The sequence below is a fragment of the Stylophora pistillata genome, chromosome 13 (genome assembly GCF_964205215.1).
Source record: "Stylophora pistillata chromosome 13, jaStyPist1.2, whole genome shotgun sequence".
NCBI classification, from domain to species: Eukaryota; Metazoa; Cnidaria; class Anthozoa; order Scleractinia; family Pocilloporidae; genus Stylophora; species Stylophora pistillata.
This window is the reverse complement of record NC_142531.1, coordinates 23,012,380-23,022,065: the sequence shown is the minus strand read 5'-3', so window position 1 is coordinate 23,022,065 and position 9,686 is coordinate 23,012,380. Positions and strand designations below refer to the sequence as shown.

At 36.3% G+C, this 9,686-nt stretch overlaps 1 protein-coding gene across 1 annotated transcript; it reads right to left on the bottom strand.

Moving 5' to 3' along the window:
* Window positions 1-134: 134 nt before the first annotated feature.
* LOC111343468 (uncharacterized) lies at window positions 135-9,684 on the bottom strand. Its single transcript, XM_088742337.1, has 11 exons — window positions 9,305-9,684; window positions 8,776-8,837; window positions 7,233-7,326; window positions 6,387-6,577; window positions 5,497-5,572; window positions 4,663-4,747; window positions 4,030-4,134; window positions 2,837-2,985; window positions 2,278-2,360; window positions 1,669-1,703; window positions 135-620 (listed from the first exon to the last, which is right to left on the bottom strand). Exons 1-11 carry the CDS (start codon window positions 9,394-9,396, stop codon window positions 528-530), a joined length of 1,065 nt encoding a protein of 354 aa, XP_088598463.1. The 5' UTR covers window positions 9,397-9,684; the 3' UTR covers window positions 135-527.
* Window positions 9,685-9,686: the final 2 nt, after the last annotated feature.

The window sequence follows — 9,686 nt, the reverse complement described above, 5'->3', positions numbered from 1 at the left end:
TTGAGGAAGGCATACTATATGCTTTAACCAGAACTTTCTCCCCCACCTCTTGCCTTAGAGTTTAAAGATTTTAATAACCCAATACTAAAATCAGGCAGAAGATGGAAAAGTTGTGCAAAGAATCGATGCTAATAAACCTTACAACTGATTTATTTTCAAAATGTTTGACTTACACCTGACCAGATAAGTTCCCCTGCAATGCTTAGGTAGTTGGATGAGCCAAGAATTTATATAATTTGAGAACTTAAACATATAGAGTTGACATCACTTTGTGTGTGATTCAAAGGTATAGAATAGACAGAATTTTGTATATGAGAAGTAGAAGTATACAATCATACTCCCACATACATAGTTTCACACTAAAAACTGTACTATTAATTCCTAGTTTTCATGGTGCCATGACAACATTTGAGATGTTACTCTTGGAATAGTATTGTATTTTAAGGAAATTACAGTATGTCTACATTGTAGGAAGACTTGTATCACCTTTGGCAAATGTAAAGATATTTACAAGGAGGGTGGCTTATTCAACAGGAAACATTCTGTACATTTTTACGCTCATTGGGGAAAGGCATCAGCATTCCTTCTTGGCAATATTTCATTAGTGCTGCTTTCCAAGCCTAAAACACAACAAAAAATGTTGAAATGTCTGAATTCCTCCCAAAAGGTATTTGAGTATTTAAGGATTTGTACAAAGTACTGGGTCAGAAACAATAGGACATAGGTCCCCTACGAGGTTTAAGCTCCAACAAACCCACCCATCCCACCTCAGGGGAAGACATCCATCACACAGTAATCTCATGTGTGGGAAATGAACATCTCCTACCCCTAACCCTGCAGGAGATGGGACCTCCATTTATTCGTCCCTATCCGAGAAGACTAGAATATCTAACCATTTCTTGATGTTATAGAAAGGTAGCATATTCTTCTCAATTATTTTAAGACCTTGAGTGTTGGTCTGGCCAGGGCTGGGGCTCAAACCCTCGACCTCCCGCACAACAGTCCAGCGCACTATCCATTGAGCTAACCTATTGGCACAGACTTCTGAAGGACATTCCTGCCAGTCTTTGTACTATAAGAAAGCTTTGAAGAATTGCTTCTCCCTATTGCTGGGAGGCAAGGGCGTGGCTAGCAAGAATGGTCCAAAGGCATGTCTGACCCTATTTTTTTCATGCAAAAGTATTCATTTAAAGGAATAAAACAACCTAGCATGGCAACAAATGCCAAGAAGATATCACAGTATGTATGTCCTCCCCCCTCACCAAGTGGAGAATCCACTACTGACACAAGTTATTTCCCAGAATTTTATCAGGTTTTTCGTAATGTAAATTTAATTTAATTCAGGGGTGAAAATAAAGTTGTTGTTGTTGTGAAGATTTCACTGAGAGGTAGCTAGTTCCCAACTACATTTACTGATGCTAGTTTAGGACCCTGCCCCTACCCTAGCCTGACATACAGTTCAACACTGCATATTTTCAATAATTAACTGGTTTCCACCTTCACTCTTGGGTGGTGACACCACTATGACGGGAATGAAAGGAAAGAGCATCTCTTGCAGAAACACAATCAGTTGATTAGTCAATAAATCAGTCAGTTAATCAATGAATCAGTTGAAAGCATTTCACTTAACAACCACAACCATAACAAAAAGAAATATCATTCACTTACTTCATGTTTAGCAGTGAGTACATTGTAACTTGAAGCTAAGGATTCAGAAAAGACACAAAGTACATTAAGTGAATAATTGTATAAAGTTGTGACCTTAAAAAGGAGGAATAAAACTTCTGATGCAAATTTGAAATCGTGTGTGCTTGAAAGCTTAAGTATTAAAAGCTAGTATTAAAAAAAGTAACTGTAAATTAACTGTAATGATCTGACTGGTAAAAGAACAACTTTATACACTGTACATGCATCTACTCCAGAATCTCAATTAGTAACTGAAAAGAACAAGAAATTACAGGAGTGCTGGCTGTCCTGGACAACCAAGAGTGCAATCTGAAAATATAATTCACTTTCTGTCTATCTAGGAGTGTAATAATCCACTTGGAATGGTGTAGGAACGATTGAAAATCACTTGTCTTAAGCTTGTGACTTGCAAACTCTTCTTCTGTGCTCTAGATATTCCAGGGTGTTATTTAGACACTTGTCAGTTAACCTCTCTAATCATGTTTCAATCACATCCAAAATAGATACAAGAGTTGAATTTAACCACAATACTAAATTGTCCATTTAATTGCAGTTAATCTCTTATCAATAAATAAGATCACTGTTCTTTACCTTCTGAGATCATTCTCTCTCCAGAGAATACACCTACTACGTAGATGGGGAAATCTGTTTTTACACCACTTTCTTGGATTACTCTGAAAATAATAGATTAATCAATTGCCATCATTAATCTGCAATAAGTTGATCTATCTTAAACCCAGAGATGAAGAACCCCCCCAGAAAACAGCTGTACATAGACACTGAATTCCAACTTAACCCGAATATCAGTACGCATATTCTCCATACTACTATCTAATGGATACAGTTTCTATGGTACTGATGAGGAAAATTTGTTTCACAATTAAGAGCTGTTTCATTCAGTGTTAACTCCTTTATTCTCCTGACTTTGTTGTTTGATTCAGCAGTCGTATCATAAGGAGAAATGGGATACTTGTCATTCTTGGGGTTTATGCGTTAAACAACTGTGATAATGATCTGTCTCATGAGAGCTTTTAAAACACAATTACATACATGCTAACATATCACTGACTCTTACAGGTACAAGTACTCTTTTCCACAATTCAAGACTTAGCTTAACATTTTGAGAAACCTCTAAATCTTCCAATTTTACCTTGCAATGGGCTTCTCTTTTCTACTTGTTATAAAAATATTAGTAAGGACTATTTCTGCTGATGGGAAGTGAAGAATTTTATGAAGTTCCTCTCCTTGAAGCTGAGTAATGACAAAGTCATCTACAAATCTTCTTGCTTCAACAGGTCCCTTACATTCAAATAATTTTTGTTAGTAAAAAGATGCTAATATTTTCGGCTGCAAAACCAATCAAAATAGAGACATAATTAAAAATGATTGCACATAAACCAGGGGTTTCATTAAGGGCCTGGGCACCAGGCAAATTGACTAGTCATGAGGACAGTTTTGCCCACCTGGTTTGGCCATCTGGAGGAAATGTTACCTCATAAAGAAGTTTAGTTCAAAAAGCTTTGCCACCTGTAAAAACTAGTTGTTCTCCTGCTGAAACCATTAATGAAACCCCTGATAAACCCTGTTAATTACACACAAACCTCTTTAATTAGACATTAACCTTGTTAAATAGGCATAAACCTCTTTAATTACCTATTAACCTTGTTAAATACATAGTAACTCATAGAGATAACATCACTCTGTACTTTCATCTCTATGTCTATTTTGTAAAAGAGAATCACAAAAATTGGTATAATTCTTATGAACTACAGCAAAAAAAAATTATTCCTGTTAGTATTTTGTGATACGTATAATTATGTATCCAGACAGACAGACAGACATCTATATTTATACAGGATAGCCCCTTCAGTGTAGTAAACACTGGTATCAACGGGGGTCCTGTTACCCACCCATCCCACCCCAGGGGAGGACATCCATCACACAGTAATCTCGTGCGTGGGAAATTAACGTCTCCTGCCCCTAACCCTGCAGGAGACAGGACCTCCATTTATTCGTCCCTATCCGAGAAGACTAGAATATCTAACCATTTCTAGATGTTAAAGAAAGGAAGCATATTCTTCTCAGTTAATTTTAAGACCCTGAGTGTTGGTCCGGCCGGTATTGAACTCTCGACCTCCCGCACAGCAGTCCGGCGCTCTCCCAATTGAGCTAACCAGGCGGCGGCCACTGTTGTTATTTGGAATAGAGATCAGAAATAATGAATTTCTGTGCAACAAATTTGGGATGATTGGTAACTGCATGACTTAAAGATGAAAATATAAGAGAAAGTTACACTAGAACCACTATTTATAATATATCATTGGTTTTTACTTATCAGTTTACCTGATCAATATAAATTGCACCAATAAATGCAAAGAATGCGTCACAAATTACATCCTCTGGTCGATAATCCAGATGTTTCTCTTTGGAAAGTTCATCTAAATCATGCTATGTAATGGAGAAAAAAAAGGAAGGAAAAAAAAAAAAAAAACCAAAAAGAATTATCAAACACTCAACATCATCATAAAAGCTAAGAATCATGATTTTACATACCAAAAGTGGCACAGACATATTCAGAATCTCAAAGTTGGCAAAGATAAAAATTATGTGCATTAACTTCTGATGCACATTTCTCCTTTAAACCACATGCATATAAAATAATCACACATGGTGGAATATTTTCTTTATACTCCCTAATGATGTCGTAGATTGGCACACAAGCTCAGAATGAAAAAGATAACAGTGCATTAAGGCCTCAATTAAATTGTCTAATTAATAATTACATCATGGTTCAACTGAAAGAATAAAATCAAGCTTGATTAAATATATAATTTTCCTTGTGGTTAGAAGGTTAGAAAAAGGAAAATAAAGGAGAAAAAGTAACTTTCAAATTAACACATATTGAAGTTTTAAGTAATTAAAACAAAACTGAAACCAATATATGGATCAGTAAAATCTACACTGTTTATAATTTACCTCCAGTCTGATCAGGTCTGGTAATGTTATAAGCTTTGATAACTTCACAGTGGTGTTTCTACTCATCAAAAAATCATGAAGACATCTGTACAAGGGATGGTAGTTTGAAGTTAACAATAATAAGACAGTTTTGTTGTAGTTTCCAGCAGGTTTGTGAAATTGTGGAACAACAGAGATTTTGGATCCCAGAAGGGAAAGTAATAGCCTGTGAGAGGATGTCATTGCAAAATCAATTTTAGATCCTTCAATACTTAATGTAGAAACACATATATTTCATCTGTATATTAGAGTTGTAATATAGACATGGCAGTGGAGATGAAAAATTACCTTTTCACTTATCTTGGGTTTGTTAAAATAAATTATTTTCCTGCTATGTCTAATTTCAAAAACATTGGAGGGTTCTGGTAAAATTGACATCTAAGGTAATGACCAAAGTTCAGTAAAATTGCTTTATATTTCAGATTTTTGGGACAGTATCACCCTCTGGAGCTTAACACCAAAATTTTACATGAAACTAAGCACAAAACGAGCTGTTCCTCTGATGAAGGACTAATGCTCGAAACATCAGCTTTCTAACTTGTTACAGTGGCCAATTTACAATTTCAATTTAGTTGATATAACCAAATTATCTTGTTACCCTCACCGACACAGCACCACAGTTTCTTTAGAAACCTTCACCCTTAAAATCTTAAGCTTTGCCCTAAAATATTCCACCAAACACAATATCATATACATGTATTATATATCAGAAGCTTAATATATGATTTACTACTTTCATTGTGGAAATCCAATGGCGACATAACAGAACTTACAGTATATGTGAAAAATATTTACCTTACTCCTATGCATGGTAGGGAGGGGTATGTGTTACACAGGTGATCAACAATATATAACGATGAAGCTGTAACTCCTGAAAAATGTATTCCAAAAATGACATGATTAATACCAATATGTCAGAGAAAATGAAACATTATTTCCATTTCTCTTGTACAACTACCTAAAATTGAATGACAACAGTGTCATTGCCACTGAGGTCACAAGTGTAATTCTGATCACAGGCACTTGATTGTTTCAGTCATATATCAACAGGGAGGGTTTGATATCAAACCCTATATAAACCATGTTATTAAAAACTGGATCATTGGATAATGCAAGTCAAGAGTTTTCTTTGGCTTAGCCATCATGGTTTATCAGAGACTTTACCATGCATGCCCATGCATATTGCAACATTACATTTGTTCTTACAAAAAAAAGTTGGGAAGAATTATCTATACTTTGGAACATTTTAAATAAAACATGTATCCCACTCACACTTGTTGGACATGAGATGATCATCTATCATCTCATATCCAATGTGTCCTCGTGAAATAATTGTCAAATATACCTCTTGTTAGTCAAGTTTGAGGTCCATACTGTAAATTATGGACCAAGTTTTTTCATTGCTGCGGTGTGAAATATGCCAGCCATAAATCAGTAAAACAAGGTGGGTTCAATAAGACATTTATCACATCTCTGGCTTCAAATAAAGGGGATTCTGAAGTATTTCAATTTGAAACAAATTTAGTGGGCCTGATGATGCAGTGAACTACTGCCTGCTAAACTGACCAGTCGTAACACATATATACTAACTTAGAGATATAAGAAACAAGCAGTAATAACCAGGTCCCAATAGCTAAGATATCAGAATTAAGAATCACAATAAAAAATTTGTAAAAAATACAAACCTATCAGTGATAGTTTTCCATTGTTCTCCAGTGTGTGAGCTGGTTCTTTTTTACTATCATGTTTGTATGACTCGTGAGTCAAAGCTGTTCTTAGTGTGTTGTCATCTCGAAAATTCAAACCTAGTCTATTCTTAAATGCAAACAATTCCCTTTCAAAGTTTTTTCTGAAAAATTCCTTTTTGTCAAAAACTCTGCAAAATAGAAAAAAACATTCCCTAATGATTTTACTGAACAAGTGCTTTTATTTGCTGTTAAACATATTGCTTCTGATCACTTGCAAATGCTTAATTTAACAAAAAATATTCAAACCCAGTCTATTCTTGAAAGCAAATACTCTCTTTCAAAGTTCTTTCTAAAAAACTCTTTCTGTCGAAAACTCTGCAAAATAGGAAAAACATTCCTTAATGATTTTACTGAACTAATGCTATCATTTACTTTTAATTATGTTACTTTTGATCACTTGCAAATGCTTAATTTAACAAAAAACAATTTTGCAGTCTTGTTTGAAAATAAATTTCTTTGAACTTAAATAGGCAAATCGTACCGATTATTACAGAATGATAAAATCATAATATTACCTATTCTGGAAAGGGTCTATTCTTACATGCGCCTGCATACAGTTCTACATGCACCTAACTCTTCCCCAACCCGAAAAAAAAGGCAGCGGACAGTTCAGGTTGTTGGTGACGTTAGACACCCTCTTGTATGATAGCCTTATGTTCCATTGCCCCCAAGTGAAGTTCCCTGGCCCCTACCTAAAGTTGCATTATCCCAACTTGTCCCCATAATTTCTTAATCACCATTTAAGAACTAAAGGTATTTCATGAATTATCACAACAAACTCACAGTGGCTGAATTCCTTCTTGCTCTTTGAGTTTTAGCCTCACATTTCTTTCTCGTCTTCGTTTGTCTCTGTTACTTCCTCTGAAAAATTGCACACCTGTATCATGAGGTAAACACATCAAATTGATTATTATGACTCAAGCAAGATAACTGTAATTGCTTCACAAAGGTCTGTAAATTTCAAAAATACTTCATATTCTTTAAGGAAGCTTACAAGTTAATTATAATTGGTTCTACAAGGAGAGTTCAGTATGGAAATTCTCCCTGTTATTTTAACACCTTGTCAAGCAAGTGGGTGTTGAGAATGAAGGAAATTATCAAAAAGGAAAATAACCCTCAGTTCATAGAATACAAATTCTCTGCACCAGCCCAACAAAAGTAAGTGTGCAACTCCAGAAAGGAAGATAAACAACCAGATATTAGGAATTGAATAGATAACAGCTTTTGCATAGCGCTCCCTCTTGGAAACAAAATTAAGATGTCAATGCTATGTTCCAAAGGAATTGTTTACTAGACTAGAGATTTTCATTATGTGTGGCTGTGGTATAGCTATTGAACACAAGTCAACTTGCTTCTTTTGAACACAACATTGCTATGGGCGGCCTTCACCACCAAAAATACAAGGATGTCAAATAGATCAGTAAATACAAAGATGGTTTAAGGATCAGCTGCAGGATAGCATAGCTAATAAAAGAATGGCATGGCCAAATTATAGACAGTCTAGGTTTCCTTCATGAAATAGAACAGCCTAAACATAAATAGTTTAGCCAAATCATAAACGGTCTAGTTGCCCATGTCGAGTTGGAACATGAAATTGTGAAATGGACCAGCTAAATTGCAAATAGTCTAGCACTCATATGCAATACAGTACACAAACGGTGTAGCTTTGCGTCAAATGACTCAGGATAATATGGAGTAGCACAGCGTACGCACAAACGGTGTAGCTTTGGGTAAAATGGCTCAGCATAATGTCGAATGGTACATCGTACATACAAACAGTGTAGCCTTGCGTGAAAAGGCTCAGCGTAATGTGGAATGGTACAGCGTACAAACAAATGGTGTAGCGTTGTGCAAAATGGCTCAGCGTAATGTCAAATGGTACGGCATAATGTCAAATGGTACAGCGTACATACAAACAGCGTTGCCTTGCGTGAAATAGCTCAGCGTAATGTGGAATGGTACAGCGTACACACAAACGGTTTAGTGACGTAACGCTACACCATTCGTGTGTACGCTGTGCCATGCGACATCACGCTGAGCCATTTCACGCAACGCTACACTGTTTGTATGTACGCCGTGCCATTCTACATTACGCTGTTCCATTTGCGGTTTGTATTTTTGGTGGTTTCGGCGAGATAGCGATCTGCTGGGGGGCATGACGTCATCGAGTGCGAAGAATTGCGCGAAACCATTTTATGGCAGACGTGTCTCATCGAGAAAGGCATGTATGTGCTCAAAACCAACTCGGAAAAAAGGTTGCTTTGGCAAAAACTACACGGTTTGATTGAAAAATGTAAAAACAGATCAAGGGTCTCAGTTTTCTGACCATCGCATCCAGGGCACACACAGAATCTAACTTCTAACGTACTTCTGCGATGTTCAAAGAGCCTGATCGAGAAAATAAAAATAGAAATTATTTCTACTATCACCGCACCCAGGAAAAAATAAATAAAAAAAGTAATATAATATACACCTCTTTAAACTAATAAATTTAAGCAGTCTTCCCTTAGCTTAATCTAATCGTACGGAAAACCAATTAACGCATTCCGATATCACTTTGATTGAAAAATGTCAAAACAAATTAAGGCTATCAGTTTTCTTACCATGGCGTCTATGATGGTACACACAAACTCCAACTTCTCACGTACTTTTGAAGTGTTCAAAGAGCCTTTGCAGTTAAACTCTCATTGAAAAGTAAGCGCGAGTCAGAAAAGAAAAGAGAGCTCCGCATTCGACATTTCTCGCACGTCATAACACTACTTAACACTTTAAACATTCAGGCACACCTATAATAATAAAATTTAGCTTCATTTTCACTCGCGGTCCGCCAAGAGAAAGTACTATTCGTATCCTACCCGCGAGCGAGGAGAGCGTGGGGCCCTCGTTCTAGCGTTTCTCGTGCGCAAGTTGGTGCCTTGAAGAGGAGAAAATAAAACGCTATGAACATTCCTGAGGAAATTTAACTTTCTAAATCCATCATGATGGAAAACAAATGTTTAAATACGACGAGAGCGCACAATAATGCATGCACCCAAAACGTCTAACCATCATCCCATCATGCAACATAAGTGTCGACACGTAATCATTCGACCTCATCGCCTGACTAAATCTACGTTTAACAACGCATAGCAGTCCAAAACAGTTTGATTCTACAATCGATAGTAACTATAAATCGTACTGAAAAACGACTTATCATTCAATTATATCCACTTTATCCCCTTCGCTCCACGGAGGTCC

Bases quoted from the DNA above. Each gene is read 5' to 3' on its own strand.
- LOC111343468 (XM_088742337.1), bottom strand. From the start codon at position 9,396: ATGTTCATAGCGTTTTATTTTCTCCTCTTCAAGGCACCAACTTGCGCA. The intron at 7,327-8,775 runs GTCAGAAAACTG...CTCATGATACAG, and splicing joins TGTGTGCCCTGGATGCGATG to GTGTGCAATTTTTCAGAGGA. The intron at 5,573-6,386 runs GTTTGTATTTTT...TACATTTTTCAG, and splicing joins TGGAAAACTATCACTGATAG to GAGTTACAGCTTCATCGTTA.